The sequence below is a fragment of the Oryx dammah genome, unplaced genomic scaffold (genome assembly GCF_014754425.2).
Source record: "Oryx dammah isolate SB20612 unplaced genomic scaffold, SCBI_Odam_1.1 HiC_scaffold_27, whole genome shotgun sequence".
In the NCBI taxonomy this organism is placed as follows: domain Eukaryota; kingdom Metazoa; phylum Chordata; class Mammalia; order Artiodactyla; family Bovidae; genus Oryx; species Oryx dammah.
This window is the reverse complement of record NW_024070211.1, coordinates 118,386,850-118,406,914: the sequence shown is the minus strand read 5'-3', so window position 1 is coordinate 118,406,914 and position 20,065 is coordinate 118,386,850. Positions and strand designations below refer to the sequence as shown.

Sequence of the window (20,065 nt, the reverse complement as noted above, 5' to 3'; positions counted from 1 at the left end):
GAGCTGGTATCGTCCACTTGTGGTGATTTACTTCTAAAGACTGGCTCACATTTTTTTTCAGTACTCATTTTTTTGGTACTCAACACAAGACACAGATTTAGATATCCACAGCCCTTAAATGTGAAACAGAGCATGACCTTGATCTCATTAACTGTGAATCACTTGAACATAGACCCCCAAACTATTAACTTTTCATTGTGTCTTCCGCCTGAAGTCTTTGCCTTACCTTTACAATCGTATTGTTTCTTAGAGCCCAAGGAGAAAATGATGGTATTTTGCACATGTTCAGATTAAGGCACCAATCGCTTAAGTCACTTGCTTTAGGTTTATTTATCAGTAAACAGAACTAAAAACACCCAAGTTTTCCTGGCTGAGAGACCAGGAAGTTTGCTCACCCTCCTAAAAGCCATTATCTCTAATCTCAGTGAATGATACCACCCACCATTCACCAAATGTTCATGGTGAAATCTTGGTAGTAATCCTTGATTCCTTTCTCTGATACCCTACATCTAATCAGCCAGTAAGTCTGGTTGTTTCTACCCATAAATATATCCTAAACATACTGCTCAATTCTCTACTACCACCCTGGTCCAAGCAACCATCAGCTCCCTCTTGGACAACTACAGTAGTCTCCTAACTCATCTCCCTGTGTTATCCTTTCACAGGTTCTCCACATACCAGTGAGAATGATCTTAGGAAAACAGGGCTCAGATCACCCCTCGGGAGATTCAGAAATCACAGTTTGATCACATCCAGATTTCTCTCATGTTCTATCAAACTATATGGCCTCTGATCAGCTCCTTCACCTCACAGCCTGCATTCACTCTTCTCACTCACCTTGATCTTGCGCATTTCATTTTAAGGTTTTGGTACTTGCTATTCTTTCTTCCTGGAATGCTCTTCTTCCCAGAATTCCTGCTATTTTATTCAAGGGTCTGTCAATATTACCTCTTTAGACAGGCTTGAAATGACTCTATTACCATGCCATGCTTTATTTTTCTTAGTACCCTTAATACTATGAGACTATATATATATATATATACACATTATACATATATATGCATGTATATACATATATGTATATATTATACACATTTTTATATATGTTTATATATATAATATAAACATGCTTTATACCTGCTTATATGTATTTAACATACATTTTATAAATGTATATACATGTAATAAAAGTATATGTATATTTGTATAAATATATATATATACTTTTCTGGTTCCACCACTAGATAATTAATTTCATTGATTCAAATATCTGGTCTTTTCACCTCTAACTTTAGTGCCTAGGATAATGTCACAGGTACTCAATAATTATTAAATTAGTTGGATAGGTAGATGGTTATTTCCTTATGATGTATTCTTAGGTAGGACTTACTTGGTAGAGTGGTGTGAACTTCACATATGTCTCAGAATGGTTCTGCTGCTTCACATTTCAATCAAGCAGGTACTATATCTTATCTTTCCCTCTCTGATAATCTTTAAATCTTTGCCATTTCTCAGTGGCATAAAATATTTTTAGTTGTTATTTGTACAACTTGATAAACCAACACATGTGTTATCAAAAACAAAAATGCAAGGACATTTTTACTTCACATAGAGCATCATAACCTTCTTGTGGAAGTCCATTAACCCTTCTAGGAAATTAGTCAAGAAGTGAGAACTCAGAGAAGAAAACACAGAAGCAAAAGATATGCCTTTAAGAAGGTTTCCTAGGTTTCATGCAAATTTGCAACCTTAAAGAAACTTTATTAAAACAGACTTATTTGTCTGGTTCTCAGCAAATTTTGCCTATAATGTGCTATGTTTATATGGCATCATGTAATTAAGATATATAAAGATATTTCAGTCCACTCACTTACCTTTATTCAACAATATCAGGCCTTCAAAAAAGTATTACTGAGACTGAACATTCTGAGACAGAAGACTGAGACAGAAGAGCAATAAGAAGCACTGGCTTAGGGTTCAGAAGCCTGCAGTTGAATCCATGCTCTACCATTTTAGTAGCTGAATGAATGTGGGAAGTTATTTAGTCTGTCTAAGACTTGGTTATTTTTTATTTATGAACAAATTGTAATTATAACACAACATTAGAGAGAGGAATGCGTACCACTCTCTGAGGAGATAACCTATAATACATGTATCTGAAAAAGGACTCCAGTTCCTATAAATCATTAAGAAAAAAGCTTACAATCTATTTTTTTTAATGAAGGAAATATTTGACCAAGCAATTCACAAAAGAAGATATACAATTAGCCTATAATATGCAAAGATGTTCCATATCATTAGTCACCCACCAGAACAGCTAAAATCAAAAGGACTGAAAATAGTGATACTACTTATTAGAGAGAATGTAGAACAATTGGAATTCTCATACATTGCTGGTAGAAATATAAATCAGTACTGCCATTTTGGAAAACTCTTCAGAATCTACTAAAGATAAATATATATGTAGAGAGATAGATAGGAAACATAAGTGAATATTTATGTCTACCAAAAACATGTCTAATAATGTTTATAGTAGCATTACTCAAAATAGCCAAAAATTGAAACATTTCAAATGCTTATTAATACTAATGTAGATAAATAAACTATGGCACAGTCATACAATGAATACTATCCAACCATCAGGAAAAGTACAAACTTCTATAATATGTGCAACAATATGGATGAATCTCAGACATCATGTTGTATGAAAGAAGACAAGTATAAAATAATATATATTGGGCAATTCCATTTATATGAAGTTCAAAAATAGGCAAAACAGATCTAAGTTGATAGAGATGAGAATGGTGGTTATCTTTGAAGGGAAGGGGAGTATCAACTGATTGGGGATCCAGTGGACCTTTCCAGGGTGGTTGGAAACATTCTACATCTCTGTATCTTATATATTAATATCTTATATCTTCTGTATATCTTAGGTTAACATAAATGTATTTGTTGTTGTTCAGTCACTAAGTCATGTCCGAATATGTGACCCCATGGACTGCAGCACACCAGACCTCCTTGTCCTTCACTAACTCCCAAAGTTTGCCCAGATTCATGTCCATTGAGTCGGTGGTGCTATCCAACCATCTCATCCTCTGCCACCCTCTTCTTTTACTCTTTCTGGAGCTATTAGTAACTGTCCTCTGCTCTTCCCCAGTAGTATATTGGACACCTGCCAACCCGGGGGCTCATCTTTCTGTGTCATATCTTTTTGCTTTTTTATACAGTTGATGGGGTTCTCATGGCAAGAAAACTGGAGTGGTTTGCCATTCCCTCCCCCAGTGGACCACGTTTTGTCAGAACTCTCCACTATGACCCATCTGTCTTAGGTGGCCCTGCACAGCATGGCTCATAGCTTCATTGAGTTATGCAAGCCCCTTCACCATGACATGGCTGTGATCCATGAAGGGGACACAAATATATACATAGGTATAAATTCATTAAACTTTGTGTACTTTACAGTATATAAGTTATACCTCAATAAAAAAGAAATGAAAAGGCACAGATAGTTAACAGTACCTCATTAGAGGATATGAAAAATAAATGAGATAATGAACATAAGTTCTTACCATACTGCTTGGTCTATAGAGAGTATTCAACTAGTACTGGCTTTTAATTTGTGATTATTACGGCTGCTTTTGCTATCACTCTAAGCTATAACTGCCAGGAACATCTACTAGGTCATTTTTTGTTTGTTTTACATGAAAGTAAACTTCTTGAAATAAGGATTGAGCCTCTGAATTCAGCTTCTAAGAACACTGCTTCAACCAGCTTAACAATATTAGTTACGTATACATACATAGGAAACAAACTAATGGTTACCAAAGTGGAAAGAAAGGTGGGGGGATAAATGAGGAGTTTGAGATTAACATATACACACTACTACATGTAAAACAGACAACCAACAAGGACCTACTGTCTAACACAGGGGACTGTGCTCAATATTTTGTAATATCCTATAAGGGAAAAGAATCTGAAAAAGAATAGATACATATGTAAGTATAACTAAATCACTTTGCTATACACCTGAAACTAACACAATCTTGTAAATCAACAAGCTTCAATTAAAAAAAAAATATATATATATATAGGCTACCCAGGTGGCACAGAGGTAAAAGAATCCACCTGCCCGTGCAGGAGACCTAGGAGACCTGGGTTTGATCCCTGGGTCAGGAAGATCCCCTGGAGTAGGAAATGACAACCCACTTCAGTATTCTTGCCTGGAAAATTCCAGGACAGTGGAGCCTGGCAGGCTATAGTCCATAGTGCTGCAAAGAGTTGGACATGAATCAGCGACTGAGCACACAGATATGTATATATATTGCTTGTATATAAGAGGAGGCTTGTTATTATGGTAAAGTTTACATATTTAGTGTAAAAATTTTAACTCCTAAAAATGCATTTAGCTCAAGAGTTTTGTTCCCTTTTAGAAATAAGAATTTTTTTAAAAAAATTACTTTGAAATGCAAATCATTAGTTTTATTAAAACATATTCAACCTGTTTGGTATAAAAAGAAATGAAAATCAAATTGACAGTGAGGTACTGTATTACATCTGTCATATTGGCAAAAAACAATGGATGCTTAGGCTGGTAAAGGTACAGGGAAGCACCTGTAGGGGAAGCTCTAAGAGTATTAATTTGTATAACCATCTGCAGGGCAGTTTGGCAATGTGCATCACAAGCTTTTTGTCTCAAAATTTCTCTTCAAAGTTTAGTTCCTGAGGAAACTATAATACAAGTATACAGAGCTGTCTGTACACAGTGCTGTTTATTGAGTATATGTGAGTTCAGTGGCGTACAAACATGATTGCCTATATACTCTGTTGAATCTTCCTTTCTCATTCCTCAAAGGCATTGTCAGATAGCAGAAGAAAGTCTGGTCTTATCTGCAACTTCAGGCTCTTATCCAGCTGAATACTGCCTTCATCCTGGCTCAGACTGGACCACGGGAAGAGACATAGCTTGCCCTTTCCTTCTTCCCCATCATATCATTTCTGATTCTTGCCCTTTCCAATCTTTAGGGATGGGAGAAGGAATGGAAGGGAGGGCAAATACTTTGGTACTTAAGGACAATTATTGATGCCTTCTGCAATGGCAGGTATCCAGATGCTTCTCAAAGACCATGTGTAAGGTCTCCACGTGGTTCAATTCTTCCTCAGTCCTGGCCACCAAAGGTCCACTCCGCAGGCTCTTACTGCCAGGGTCCTGATGATCAGCCCTCTTGTGTCTGTACCAATGGCAAGGCTCAAGCCTGGCCACCTTTTCTCAGCCTCATCTCTGTCCAGCCTTCCTTTCCTCTACCTCACCTGGCATGAGGGACAGATCACCAAGGCCTAAAGTCGTATGATGGGGGAATGAAATACCATTGTCCCCTTGTTACATGCTTATCTAGCTTTACTTATTTGTCTGGATTCAGAAGCCTCCAACCAGACAAGAAACTTACAATGCCAGCAAGTCCTCCAATCCCTATACAGTCCAAGTGGTAGGTGATAGGGTGTTGGTAACAGGATAAGTCTACTACCTTATCTTTAAATGCTACCAGTATGTGTCTGGGGGTTCTTTGAGGACTGTCTCTAAGGTACTGAATTACTTGATACCAACTGCTTTCAGTTTCGGGTTGTGGGCTTCATTCCCAGGTAAAAGAATTCCTACTCAGTATCTTTTTAACAATAGTAAAAGTGTAAACCAGAAATAACCTAAATATCAAAAGATTTGTTAAATATAGTATATCCATGTAAGTATACATCATTTGGTGTTATAAATCATGATCCAATTCTATCTATATTTATTGAAATGGAAAGATATTCTTGATACATTGCTAAGTGACAAATGTTAATAATAGAACATTATGTTTCTGTCTATTCATATACACTATTATATACAATAATGTAGAGTAATAGATATCAAAGCATAACCATCCAAATCAAGGATCAGCAAACTGATACCTGCAGGCTAAATCTAGCCTGCTGCCTCTTTTTCTGAATGACATGTGCTGCTGCTGCTGCTGCTAAGTCACTTCAGTCGTGTCTGACTCTGTGCAACCCCAGAGACGGCAGCCCACCAGGCTCCCCTGTCCCTGGGATTCTCCAGGCACGGAGTGGGTTGCCATAATCACATGTGCAGGTGGCTACTTTCCTGCTATAACAGCAAAGTTTAGCACAAGTTAAAACAGAGACTGTGTGGCCTAAAAGCCCACTATGTTTATTATCCGGTGCTTTACAGAAAAAAGTTTATTGACTTTTATTTCAGATGATAGAATCATGGGCGAATTTAATTTTTTTAAATGTTTGTCTAACTTTATTTTCCATATCAAGCATTTATCATATAAAATACTGCATGTAACTGTTATTGATATCTGTTATCTGTTATTGAAGCCATTGATACCTGATTAGAAAAAAACTTCTATTTATAACATTAAACTCAAGAGTAAACCTCGTGTGAAATCAAAAGTTGATTATAGCTTCCAAAGTTCTACTTCAAAATAAGATCTATGATATAGATAGAATATTATTTTGTTTTTAAAATCAAGACCTGTAAATGGACATGACTCTTCTAATTACCAACAGTATTAGTTTCTAAAAACTGATTTCAGAATTCTTACATGTTCTTTTCATCTTCCATGTCAGAGTATTTGTGCTCTGAGGCTGTATATAAGTAAAATAGTGTTAAGCTGGGTCAATTCAAGTAAAATTTTTGGAGTAAAAAAAAAAAAGTGGTACACAAATATTGAAAACTGATTTCTTTCACCTGGTTTATCAACTGGAAATGAAAATGTTCCAAAAAGAGAGATTTTCAAAATGTTTTGAGCTTTGGAAAATAAGTGAATCAGAGTGGGACCTTTCAAGAAAGCTACTTTGAAAAACTAAATTCATTTGGATGCATAAATTATGGATATTTGTTATAAAGGGCAATTCTGATGTAGCTTAGCAAATTTTGCTTCAAAATCCTGCAGGATAAAACCTTAAGAAAGGAGTCTGAGTAATCAGGAAATAATTAAGACAGTCAGAAAACCTGCTAATTAACATTAGGTGAGGGAATACTTGAAACTGGAATTCATATTAACCAGAAGTTCCAGATGAACATGCATCTTTATTAAAAGAAACAAAAGTAAACAGTTCATTAATTAAACTTTCAAATACACAAAATAAGGCTGTAAAAATGTCAGTAAGGGAAGAGAAATAACAGACTTTGATAAAAATATCTAACCATTAAAATGAGAATAATAAAATTAGGCTTTGATGCTTATAAGTATACACATCTAGAAAGAAAGTCAGAATTTAAACAAACTATTGCATCAGAGACTCCCGATTTTAGGATCTGTCTTATTGACTAGCTAGTATCAATCCAGCAGCATAATCCCCTGAATATGATGAAACCATTTATACATTTCCAAAGTCAATATGTTCCTAATATTCTCAAAGTTTAAGACTCTGATCTATCTAGGGCATGCAAACTAAAACATAAATTATCTAAATGTGAAACTGTGAATCTTAAACACTCCATAACTTTTTAAAAGGGAAACAGCTATCCTTAGTATCTACTTCCGGAGAAGGTGAAGGCACCCCATTCCAGTACTCCTGCCTGGAGAATCCCACGGATGGAGGAGCATGGTGGGCCTGCAGTCCATGAGGTCTCGAAGAGTCGGACACGACTGAGCGACTTCACTTTCACTCTCATGCATTGGAGAAGGAAATGGCAACCCACTCCAGTGTTCTTGCCTGGAGAATCCCAGGGACGGGGGAGCCTGGGGGGCTGCCGTCTATGGGGTCGCACAGAGTCAGGCATGACTGAAGCGACTTAGCAGCAGTATCTACTTTAATAGTTTTAAACTATTCTCTGCCTTCTGACTCAATCCACCCTCGTATCTCCCATTACACCTGTTGCCCTTTTCTCTGCTGACCTACCATGTATTCACCAGGAAACCCCAGGCTTTCCAACACCTAAATATTCCCTCACATTTCCACTTCTAACCATTCACTTCCTGCTCCTTTCCACTCCATTCCATGCTTTTCTAAATCTGACCTTCAAAACTCATCTTCAAAACCTAGACAGATGCCACTTCCTTAATGAAAAATTCCTTCCTAACCAAACATAATTACTTTCAATTCTAGATTCTCATGCCTCTTGCCAGTTTCTGTCATAAATTAGAGATCTCTGAGTGAATTTCTTATATCTTCTGCTAAGCTATTACTTTTTTAAAGTCTATGCTATGCTTGAAGTTCAGTGGCTCAGTCATGTCTGACTCTGTGACCCCATGGACTGTAGCCCATCAGGCTCCGCTGTCCATGGGGATTCTCCAGGCAAGAATACCAGAGTGGGTAGCCTATCCCTTCTCCAGTGGATCTTCCCGACCCAGGAATCAAACCAGGGTCTCCTGCATTGCAGGTGGATTCTTTACCAGCTGAGCTACCAGGGAAGCCCTTTTTAAACTCTATACCTACTTTATTTATCAGAACTATGCTCTTCAGTATCTAGCACATTGTCAGCAGTTAGCATATTATTAATATGCACTTGTTAATGAGTAAATGACCTCTTTTGAAAAGGAGATGTAAAAAGGAAATCTGTGTACTTTTTCTTACAGAAATAGGGACACAGAGGACAAAGATATAATTTTGTCCATCTTCTCAATGTACCCTGAATCAGATGATTATTGAATACCATAAATATTTTTAAGGTAAATATGCTTTAAAACTAAGCTATAATTGTAAAACAAAGAAATAGCTTTTTCACATCTCCAGGTGACTAATGTATGCCTCTTATAATGTTAATGCCACGTGAAGTCCTCTCTGTGCAGGAAGATTAATACATTACATGGTGAATGGTTACAGAAAAGATCATGCTCATTGATGCTACCTACTAATCTATGGGGCATTTTTGAATATTAATGAGCCCCCATTTCCACATTTTTAAGGGAGAAATAATCTTCAGCCTTATGTTTTTCACAAGTTTGTTGTAAGAGATTAAAAGATAATGTAAGTGATAGCACTTAGTAAATTATAAAGTTCTATGTAAGAGTATAGAGGGGAGGTCAACATAAGGGAAATTAATATAAATAAAAGACAGAATGAGTGATGACTAAATGACTAAAACATGTCAGATTCTTTAGGAATTTATATAAAATATTTTATGAGTTGCTTGAAGCCAAGAAGGATTTTGCTACACAATAACTTAAGCTCCCATCACAAGAAACTGAGTAATACCATAGAAACAAATCTTAAAAGATTACTGAATTATTTCACTGCTTTGTTTCATTCAGTCACTAAGTCATGTCTAACTCTATGCAGCCCCATGGACTACAGCACACCAGGCTTCCCTGTCCTTCACTATCTCCTGGAGTTTGCTCCAGCTCATGTCCATTGAGTTGATGAAGCCAGCCAACCATCTCATCCTTTGTTGCCCCTTTCTCCTTCTGCCTTCAGTCTTTCCCAGCATCAGTGTCTTTTTCCAGTGACTTTGCTCTTCACATCAGATGACCAAAGTATTGGAGCTTCAGCATCAGTCCTTCCAGTGAATATTTAGTGTTGATTTCCTTTAGGATTGACTGGTTGATCTCCTTGTTGTCCAAGGGACTCTCAAGAATCTTCTCCAATACCACAGTTCAAAAGCGTTGATTCTGTGGCACTCAGCCTTCTTTATGCCCCAACTCTCACATCAATACATGACTACTGGAAAAAGGATAGCTTGGACTCTATGGACCTTTGTTGGCAAAGTAATGTCTCTGCTTTTTCATATGCTGTCAAGGTTTGTCATAGCTTTTCTTCCAAAGAGCAAGCATCTTTTAATTTCATGGCTGCAGTAACCATCCACAGTGATTTTGGAGTCCAGGAAAATAAAGTCTGTCACTGTTTCCCCATCCATTTGCCATGAAGTGATGGGACTGGATGCCATTATCTTAGTTTTTTGAATGTTGCGTTTTAAGCCAGCTTTTTCATTCTCCTCTGTCACTTTCATCAAGAGGCTCTTTAGTTCTTCTTCACTTTCTGCCATTATCATCTGCATATCTGCTTTGTGAGTTCTAGAAAATTGCAAATTCAATCTGAGGGATCCTTATAGACAAGAGAATACCAGGCCTGAAATAATCTTCAATCTAACTTACTTACTATTACCATTTAGGAAGACTGATTTACTTCCTTCACTCATACTATTTCAGGTCAGTGTAGTAAAAGCCTGAGATCTTTTCCATCATACTTCATGGTATCCTGAAGTTTTAATAAACTTTCTGAAAAGGACTAGAGATTGTGGAAACCAAGGATTAAAAGGGATCTGAGCTTTCCTTTATTCCAACACCACCCAGGTGTTGAAATTTATCTACAGTATCCCTGCTGTGTCTAGTCTTGACCTTGATGAATCCAACTCAGGAAAAAGGGATGGAAATCAACTGCTGATCCCTAAATCAATTAAGCAGAAATACCATCTCCCCTCATTTTTGATGTGTGTGGAAGTGTTGGTTTGCCCCAAATACAGAAGAGACACCCAGAACCTTATCATTCCTTCATCCTTCCTTCCTTCCTGGTCATCCAAGTCCATGGTACATGGTTAGGGCAGTTAAATAAATTTTCAGTTTTAATTCTCTTTCTCTCTTTCTTAATGAGAGTTTATCAGCATATCTATAGACATTTTCTAAGAGCAAGGCTCTACTAGGATTAAACTTGTGATGAATTTTGTATTTGCCTCAGAAGCTCCAGCTCCTCTCTCAAAGGAGCCACTGAACAGAGTCTGTCTTGAACAGCAAATGAACTCCGAAGTGTTAGACTCTGTTAAAGTCACTTTCACCTCTCTTATAGCCTGCACATGGGCCTTGAGGATTATAAACATTTAGTAGCTACATGATCAAAATGCCAAGACATCTGTAAATGATTTGGCTAATCCTCATACTGTGCTTGTGGTTAATGTCATTATTTAAAACTTATGATTCAGACTGGCAATAGTTAATAAGTATAATGAGTAGAATCTTTGAATCGTTTATTTTGGGTAAACTGCATGCCTATTCAAAGAGCAGCAAAAACTTAACCAATCATAACCAAAATTAACTATGTTTCTTCCCTCCCCTCTGCCCTATTCCCCAAGGTTAAAATTTTAACTTGGTATAAAAATTGAATTTTAACTTTATGTTCTCCATGTCATAATTAAAACATGAGTAGTCAAATGAAACTGCCATTGCATGCCTTATTTCATGTTACCATCATAGCATTTAATCAGATTGGAAGGTAGCTGGTTTCCCTATATATTAAAGGGACAAAATTTATAACTCAGGGCTATCAGACAGAAAGTTACCTGCTGCAAGTGGGAGAACAAAGTCATGTTTCAGGAGTCATCATGACCTTCCAGTGATCTGATATGGGAACTGAAGCCATGGAGTTCTTTCTTCAATCAATCTCAACTAAAATCTGCACCACACACACACACACACACACACACACAAACTACATATAGAAAACAAATTTCTGCCTGCCAAAGGGAAAGGTGGAGGGTAGGGAAGGATAAATTAGGAGTTTGGGACTAACATATACACAAACTACCATATATATATACCATATATATCTCTTTTATATACCATATATAAAAGAGATAAACAACAAGGATCTACTGTATAGCACAGGAAACTCTACTAAGTATTCTGTAATAACCTACATGAAAAGAACCTGAAAAAAAATGGATATATGTATATGTACAACTGAATCGCCTTACCGTATGCTGCTGCTGCTGCTGCTGCTAAGTCACTTCAGGCGTGTCCGACTCTGTGCGACCCCATAGACGGCAGCCCACCAGGCTCTCCCATCCCTGGGATTCTCCAGGCAAGAACACTGGAGTGGGTTGCCATTTCCTTCTCCAATGCGGGAAAGTGAAAAGTGAAAGTGAAGTCACTCAGTCGTATCCACTCTTCGAGACCCCATGGACTGCAGCCTACCAGGCTCCTCCGTCCACAGGATTTTCCAGGCAAGAGTACTGGAGTCGGGTGCCACTTGCTGTATACTTGAAACTAAAACAACATTGTAAATCAACTATACTCCAATATAAAATAAAATTTTTTCAAAAACTACATGCAGAAATCAGATTTCTATTTTTAACTCCTTTATGTCAATTTGTCTGTCCTTATGGTATATGAGGCCTTAACATTGTCTCTGTGTGTCTCTCTTAGAAGAAAAAGGGAAGGTAAAAGGCAGCGTTTCCAATCAAGTATCAAGTTCTGAAGGTGGCTCATTTCTTCCCAAACCTGGCACAACAGCCCTGCCACCTGCAGCAGCCACTTCTCCCTCCAAGAGCACGAATGGAGCGCCTGGTACTGTTTCTGAATCAGAAGAAGAAAAAGCCAAAAAACTGCTTTATTGTTCACTATGCAAAGTGGCTGTGAACTCCCTGTCACAGCTAGAGGCACACAACACAGGTTAGCAGCTACTGTTTGAATTAAAATAATGTTCATAACAAGATCCAGCTTTTCCCATCAGAATACCTTATCCTTTGTTGTTCAGACATTAGATTTGTTCAGTCTTCTCTACTTTTTTGATTCAAAGGAATGATTTTAAGAAAGTATGGTATAACAACTTTAGAAACAGCAAGGCAGAAGCAGCTTGGAGATAAAATTTGTTCTGTTCTTTATTTTCTCAAAAGCATCTAGTACTTCCCCAAACTCATTATGATGAAATGACAGAAATGAAGACAAATATCTCTCTATACACAATGTTCACTGCAACACACTCCTAAGAGAAAAAAATGGAAGCAACCTAAAAGTCCCTCAGCAGGGAAATGTTGAACGAATTATAGTAACCCAGGATGATAGAATGTATTACTCAGCCATTACAGTAAAATTACAAGAAAATATGATTTGATGTGTGAAATTTTCAGGATATTTAATTTGCATGATCCCAATTTTGAAAATATATTTTTTTAGTATACTAAAAAAAGAAACTGAAAAGAAATACACTAAAATGATAACAGCATTTATCTCCTGGTGGTGAAAATAGACATAATGTTTATTTTCTTATGCTTCTCTATATTTTCATATTTTCTTTATTATATACTCATGGTTTTCTTTTTTTTTTTTTCAATGAAAATATGTTAAATCTATGTGCATGCTAAGTTGCTTCAGTCGTCTCCAACTCTTTGCAACCGTGGGGACCTAGCCCATGAGGCTCCTCTGTCCATGGGATTCTCCAGGCAAGAATCCTGGAATGGGTTGCCATGCCCTCCTCCAGGGGATCTTCCAGACCCAGGGATGGAACCTGAGTCTCCTGCGTCTCCTGCATTAGCAGGCAGTTTCTTTACCACTAGCACCACCTGGGAAGCACCAGATTAGCATTAAAAAGGTCCTTTCAAAAAGTTTTAGGAAATTCAACCTAAAGGTAAACTTTTCAAGAGCTTCATATAGTTCTTAAATAGCTATTTACTATATGTTTCTTTCTGTCTTAGGATCTAAACACAAGACTATGGTTGAAGCTCGTAATGGGGCTGGTCCAATTAAGTCCTATCCAAGACCTGGATCAAGATTAAAGATGCAGAATGGCAGTAAGGGGTCAGGACTACAGAACAAGACATTTCATTGTGAAATCTGTGATGTTCACGTTAATTCAGAAATTCAACTCAAACAGGTAATGTACCCTGAATTAGTAGTCACTGTTGCTTGGGTATCCTTTTGACCGTATCCCTGCTAAGTTGCTTCAGTCGTGTCCGACTCTGTGTGACCCCATAGATGGCAGCCCACCAGGCTCCGCTGTCCCTGGGATTCTCCAGGCAAGAACACTGGAGTGGATTGCCATTTCCTTCTCCAATGCATGAAAGTGAAAAGTGAAAGTGAAGTCACTGAGTCGCGTCCAACTCTCAGGGACCCCGTGGACTGCAGCCTACCAGGCTTCTCCGTCCATGGGATTTTCCAGGCAAGAGTACTGGAGTGGGGTGCCATTGCGTTCTCCGAATGAGTTCTGAGTCCTGGAGAAAAGTTATGTTACACTCACTACAACTCTAAGTATTTTTCTCTTGTGCTTCCTGGTCTGGTACCAGTTCTGAGGGATATATAACAGCACTCTCTTGTTTATGAGAATTGCCTTTACAAACACTACGAGTTCTCTGAGGTGGTAGACCTGAGGTGCTACTGTTGATATTCGCCACAACCTGACTACATTCAGAAACTGTTCCTTCAGATTCAAGTATCTGCAACTGATCCTGAAAGCTTGATCCATGCCTTTCAACAGGCTTATTTCCTGCATCACTTCTACTACCATGATCTCTTCTATCAGTGAGATTTTTGTTATGGGATATAGACCGTATCCCTAGTCTACATTAATGGTTCTCACTGTGCTCATAGTTAAATTTCCTGACCTTATAGGATGCCTATGATATACAACATGCAAGTGCTATGTGAAAGAAAAAGTTAGTACTAAATATCTGTGCACCTACTATTACTACAGGCTTCCCTGGTGGCTCAGATGGTAAAAAATCTGCCTGCAATGAGGGAGACTCGAGTTTGATCTCTCTGATGGGAAGAACCCCTGGAGGAGGGCATGGCAACCCATTCCAGTATTCTTGCCAGGAGAATCTCGTGGATAGAGGAGCCTGGTGGGTTATAGTCCATGGGGTCGCAAAGAGTCGGACACAACTGAGCAACTAACTCTCTTCCTTTTCACTTACTATTACTACATGTCAGATTCCAGGCTTGGTGTTAGAGACCGAGGAGCACCGCAGTCACTTGGAGCTTACAGCTGAACAGGGACTTCTAAAATAGTAGAGCTTCAGTCTGTCTTCCAAGGACCCAAAGTCTGCTTGGGGAGACAGATTCATCAGTCACTGTGGTGCACGCATGCCTGTTCAGTCCCATCTGACTCTGTGCCCCATGGACTGTAGCCCGCCAGGCTCCTCTGTCCATGCGATTCTCCAGGCAAGAACACGAGTGGGTTGCCATTTCCTCCTCCAGGGGATCTTCCCAACCCAAGGATCAAACCTGTGTCTCTTACATCTCTTACACTGGCAGGCGTATTCTTTACCACTAGTGCCACCTGGGAAACCCCTAGTCACAGTGGTTCAGTTCAGTTCAGTCGCTCAGTCGTGTCTGACTCTTTGTGACCCAATGAATTGCAGCACACCAGGCCTCCCTGTCCATCATCAACTCCCAGAGTTCACTCAGACTCACGTCCATCGAGTCCGTGATGCCATCCAGCCATCTCATCCTCTGTCGTCCCCTTCTCCTCCTGCCCCCACTCCCTCCCAGCATCAGAGTCTTTTCCAATGAGTCAACTCTTTGCATGAGGTGGCCAAAGTACTGGAGTTTCAGCTTTAGCATCATTCCTTCCAAAGAAATCCCAGGGCTGATCTCCTTCAGAATGGACTGGTTGGATCTCCTTGCAGTCCAAGGGACTCTCAAGAGTCTTCTCCAACACCACAGTTCAAAAGCATCAATTCTTCGGCACTCAGCCTTCTTCACAGTCCAACTCTCACATCCATACATGACCACAGGAAAAACCATAGCCTTGACTAGACGGACCTTAGTCGGCAAAGTAATGTCTCTGCTTTTGAATATACTATCTAGGTTGGTCATAACTTTTCTTCCAAGGAGTAAGCGTCTTTTAATTTCATGGCTGCAGTCACCATCTGCAGTGATTTTGGAGCCCCAAAATAAAGTCTTGACACTGTTTCTACTATTTCCCCATCTATTTCCCATGAAGTGATGGGAGCGGATGCCATGATCTTCCTTTTCTGAATGTTGAGCTTTAAGCCAAATTTCCCACTCTCTTCTTTCACTTTCATCAAGAGGCTTTTTAGTTCCTCTTCACTTTCTGCCATAAAGGTGGTGTCATCTGCATATCTGAGGTTATTGATATTTCTCCTGGCAATCTTGATTCTAGCTTGTATTTCTTCCAGTCCAGCGTTTCTCATGATGTACTCTGCATAGAAGTTAAATAAGCAGGGTGACAATATACAGCCTTGACGTACTCCTTTTCCTATTTAGAACCAGTCTGTTGTTCCATGTCCAGTTCTAACTGTTGCTTCCTGACCTGCATACAGATTTCTCAAGAGGCAGGTCAGGTAGTCTGGTATTCCCATCTCTTTCAGAATTTTCCAGTTTCTTGTGATCCACACAGTCAAATGCTTTGGCATAGTCAATAAAGCAGAAATAGATGTTTTTCTGGAAATCTCTTGCTATTTCCATGATCCAGCGGATGTTGGCAATTTGATCTCTGGTTCCTCTGCCTTTTCTAAAACCAGCTTGAACATCAGGGAGTTCACGGTTCACGTATTGCTGAAGCCTGGCTTGGAGAATTTTGAGCATTACTTTACTAGCATGTGAGATGAGGGGAATTGTGTGGTAGTTTGAGCATTCTTTTGCATTGCCTTTCTTTAACAGTGGTAATACCAGGCAAAGTTCAAGGAGTGCCATAGAGAAAGGAAAGGGAGAGAGGCGTTGAAATATAATGGGGAGCAAATCTTAATTCAGAGAGTGTGGTGATCTTACCCACGCCACCACAGAACCAGGGGCCTGGAACCGGGAACGGAGGAACCAGCTCCTCACCTGATCTCAGCATGTCCTATTTTCAGGAACCAGACATATTTTTCTGTTTAGGAAATACATTGTACATAGCATAAAACTCACACATCGATTCAGCTAATGCATCAAACTTTTTTCAGCATATTTCTAGCCGAAGGCATAAGGATCGAGTTGCTGGGAAGCCATTAAAGCCGAAATACAGCCCTTACAACAAACTCCAGCGGAGCCCAAGCATTTTAGCAGTAAGTTCACCTTGCCTGCTCACCTGTCTTGTGGGGCAGCCTTGCTGGCTGGGGCAGAGACTGTGGGTAAGGAGGGTCTAGGGACTAATTGGTCCTGAAAGGGTTTTAACTTTAAATAGCCCTCATAGAGAGGAAATTTAGAAGGAACTCAGTCCCTTCTGTAGGACACCTTGAAGATAGATTGCTTAGAAGAAAGAAACTGAACCTCTTTAGGGGCCAGTACCTTACTGTTCACAGGATCTTTTCTGAAGATTCCGTTCTTTAGCATATAAAGAAAAGTCTAGTCTTGGGAAGAAGGGCAGTGATGCCTGAGGAATCTTGGAGCATGTTACACTTGGGGAAAGGGACTACTTTCCAAAAACGAAGTGCATCTATTTAATATCCTCCTCCTTTCTGGGATGTTTTTCTTTTTCCAAAGCACATGGGTTGTGTATATTCTTCTCTCTTTCCCTGTCTAGCAGGCACGTTGAGAGTCAGCCTGTCTTACCTGCTCTCAATATGTGCTATTTTCAGTTTCTTTGCAAAAATATCAGTGGGTTCCACCAATAGATGTCATATAAATACCCAGATGGAAGGATTTCCTAATCTCCCTGGGACTTAGCCCAATGTGGTGTTCTGTCTGAGGCTGAAAGCTGGGATTGGCCAGCTGGAGGTGATACTGACATTACCCCCAGCTTTTCCAAAGCTCCATGGATGCTGCAAGCAGGTGTTACGAGCATTAAGCAAATCCAGCTTGCAAAGCTCCTCCTGATTGCAAAAGAGAGGGATTAAGGATTGATTTCTTACTTCACAGGAAGATTCCACCTGGGATTCCTTTTAAATAGAGATAGTTTCTAGCCCACTTACAATCATTACCAATGACAACTCTGAGTTAGCTGCAGATTTTCAGGGAATAGTTTTTAAGTGGCCAGAGAGGTATAAACTGACTGTATCTTCTTGACTCCTCATGGGTCCCCAGTGTCCCGAACTCCAGCTACCTAACCTAGTGCAGCCTTTTCAATGTGAGGTGAAGGGTAAGGCACATTCTCTTAAAAGCCTCATTATGGGTTAAGACAAGCCAGAATTTTGAATGGAGCTCCTCCACAATCTACACAGGAAACCTTCTGGGCATGTTTGGTTTTTCCTTGTAAGCAGCAGCATAAAATAGCTTCAGTATCTATTCATAGAGGCTTTCCCACGAACCTAGTGCCCAGGGGCAAAGACCACCAGACAAGAGTTGAAATGGAAACAAATTATAGTTAAGATATGCCAAGAGACTTTGCAACCAGCTTTGTGAAAATAATCTAGACAGGTCAAGATTTTTAAATTTTGACTTCTGAATGTTGGTTTTTACTTACGAAAATATATCAGTGCTGCCATCATTCAAAACTCTCTCCCCACCCCACTCCTGGTTTTCTCCCTCTCCTAGGCAAAACTTGCATTCCAGAAGGATATGATGAAGCCCCTGGCCCCGGCCTTCCTGTCCTCGCCCCTGGCGGCGGCGGCTGCCGTGTCATCTGCACTGTCTCTGCCACCCCGGCCATCAGCCTCGCTCTTCCAGGCTGCAGCCATCCCTCCGGCTCTGCTGAGGCCGGGCCACGGCCCCATCCGCGCGACCCCCGCCTCCATCCTCTTCGCCCCGTACTGATGTTCCGCAAGCCCCCAGACGGTTGAGGCAATAGGGAAGTAGAGCAGGAAAGCCAAAAAAGGATTCAGCAATTCGAGCATTTTGAGTTGCAGTGCCGCACCCAGCTGCAGAATGCAGCATACCACCCTGAGCCCTGACTCCAAAGAGAAAGTCACTGAGATTCAAGAGTGTTTTTCGGGGGGCGCTCCTGTAATTTCGGAATCTGAGCAGCACAAGCTTCGTCTCCCTCTTTCCTCCCCCTGCCCGAACCCATTCAATTTGTGTATCTGAAACACTGAGTTTCTTGCAAATGTGTTTGTCAGAAAAAAATATATATGTGCATATATATCATTCTCTGACAATTTTTCCATGGGTGTGATCTGGCTTAGAAACAATATGGAATATTTTCCTGACAGACTTGAAAAACTAGGGTCTTCCTCACACGTCTGTAAATAATCCTGGAATCCAACTGGGCACATTTTAGTGTGGAACAAAAATAGATGAACACAAGTGCTTGCTTGTGGATACCATCTTACCAACGGATCACCGCGTTTTCTTTCTGGTGTACTCTTGTTGACAGGGATCGTGTACTGTTTTAGACCCAAGTGCTGTGTATCCTGTGTAGTACTAGATCTGTATTTCTTGTCTGAATTAACACTTTTAGTTGCTGTGTAAATGTTAGGAAGCAAAGTAGCTTTGAATTTTCTCTTTGAGAGAACAAAAGATAAAGTAATGTATTTTCTTTGTTTTACATTTTCTTTGGTGATATTTAAACAAAATAGAAAGCCATATAACATAGCTCTGATTACTACCTGTCTGCTATTTTTGTTTAACTTATTTTGGAGCTTCCTCATCAGTTTTGAGTTGCTAAGCAAATGTATACAAACAGGAAAAGAGCTTCCTAAATTGCACATTTTTGCACCTCTCGTGCACTCTGCCAGAAGACAATGAATCTATGTATTTCCATGTCATCATCTTCATTTTTAACCTGTTTTCATTTGTAATGATGCTACATAATTTTGTGGCTCCCCAATGCAATAATGTACAGAAGATTAAAAAAATTTATAATTGAACAATCTGTCTTTCTGTTCACTGAATCTGTTGCAGGTCATGCTCCCAATGCCCCCATTTCTAAGCTGATATCAACAAGACTGGAATGTTTGTGATATCAGGGGCAAGAGGTATAAGACAGCAAAATAAAATGAACTCTTTTAGAGCATCTGTATCTGCAATCTGTAAATGGTAAAATGTCTGTGTATTTTTTTAAATGTACCTTTTCAATAAAAGTACAAAAAATAAAATCTGTTTGTATTTTCAAAGTTATTTTCTCCTGAGACACCTCCAATTTGAACGCATCTGATGAAGGGTTTTCAGTAGGTGTAAAGATTGCTTCTAACGTATTTAGCATTTTCACTTCTTCTTTTCAGCATATTTATTTGTCATGTTTATTCATTACTGTTCACAGCATCTGCATGAAGTGAGACTTTACTGCTGTTTTCCCTCTGAATCTCTAAGAAGTTGGACCAGAGTTGTAAGTGTGACCCAAAATCACAATAGCAGTCTGCCAAAAATTTTGACATAGTTTTTAAACATTCCCTGAGTCTTCTAAATCCCGAACTCATCTTTTATTCAAGTCCAACACAATAATGATCTCCTTTTAGAGAAACTGATTCCACTCTCCCCTTTGACCTTCTCTAATCAGCCAACCCTTCTTTTCTTCCACTTCATTCTGTTTTTAAGTG

General features: G+C 39.3%; 1 protein-coding gene across 5 annotated transcripts in view; it reads left to right on the top strand.

The window, feature by feature from the left end:
* Positions 1 to 19,640, top strand: part of ZNF385B (zinc finger protein 385B) — a 480,885-nt gene extending 461,245 nt beyond the window's left edge. For 4 of the 5 annotated variants that reach the window (XM_040227730.1, XM_040227729.1, XM_040227733.1 and 1 more), the window contains 4 exons: positions 12,141 to 12,386; positions 13,409 to 13,587; positions 16,616 to 16,717; positions 18,126 to 19,640. In XM_040227730.1, coding sequence (XP_040083664.1) covers positions 12,141 to 12,386; positions 13,409 to 13,587; positions 16,616 to 16,717; positions 18,126 to 18,344 — 746 coding nt within the window. In that variant the 3' untranslated portion in view covers positions 18,345 to 19,640. Of the gene's footprint in view, positions 1 to 12,140; positions 12,387 to 13,408; positions 13,638 to 14,256; positions 14,461 to 16,615; positions 16,718 to 18,125 lie in introns of those variants that run through there. The other variant, XM_040227731.1, reaches the window with a different exon arrangement.
* Positions 19,641 to 20,065: the final 425 nt, after the last annotated feature.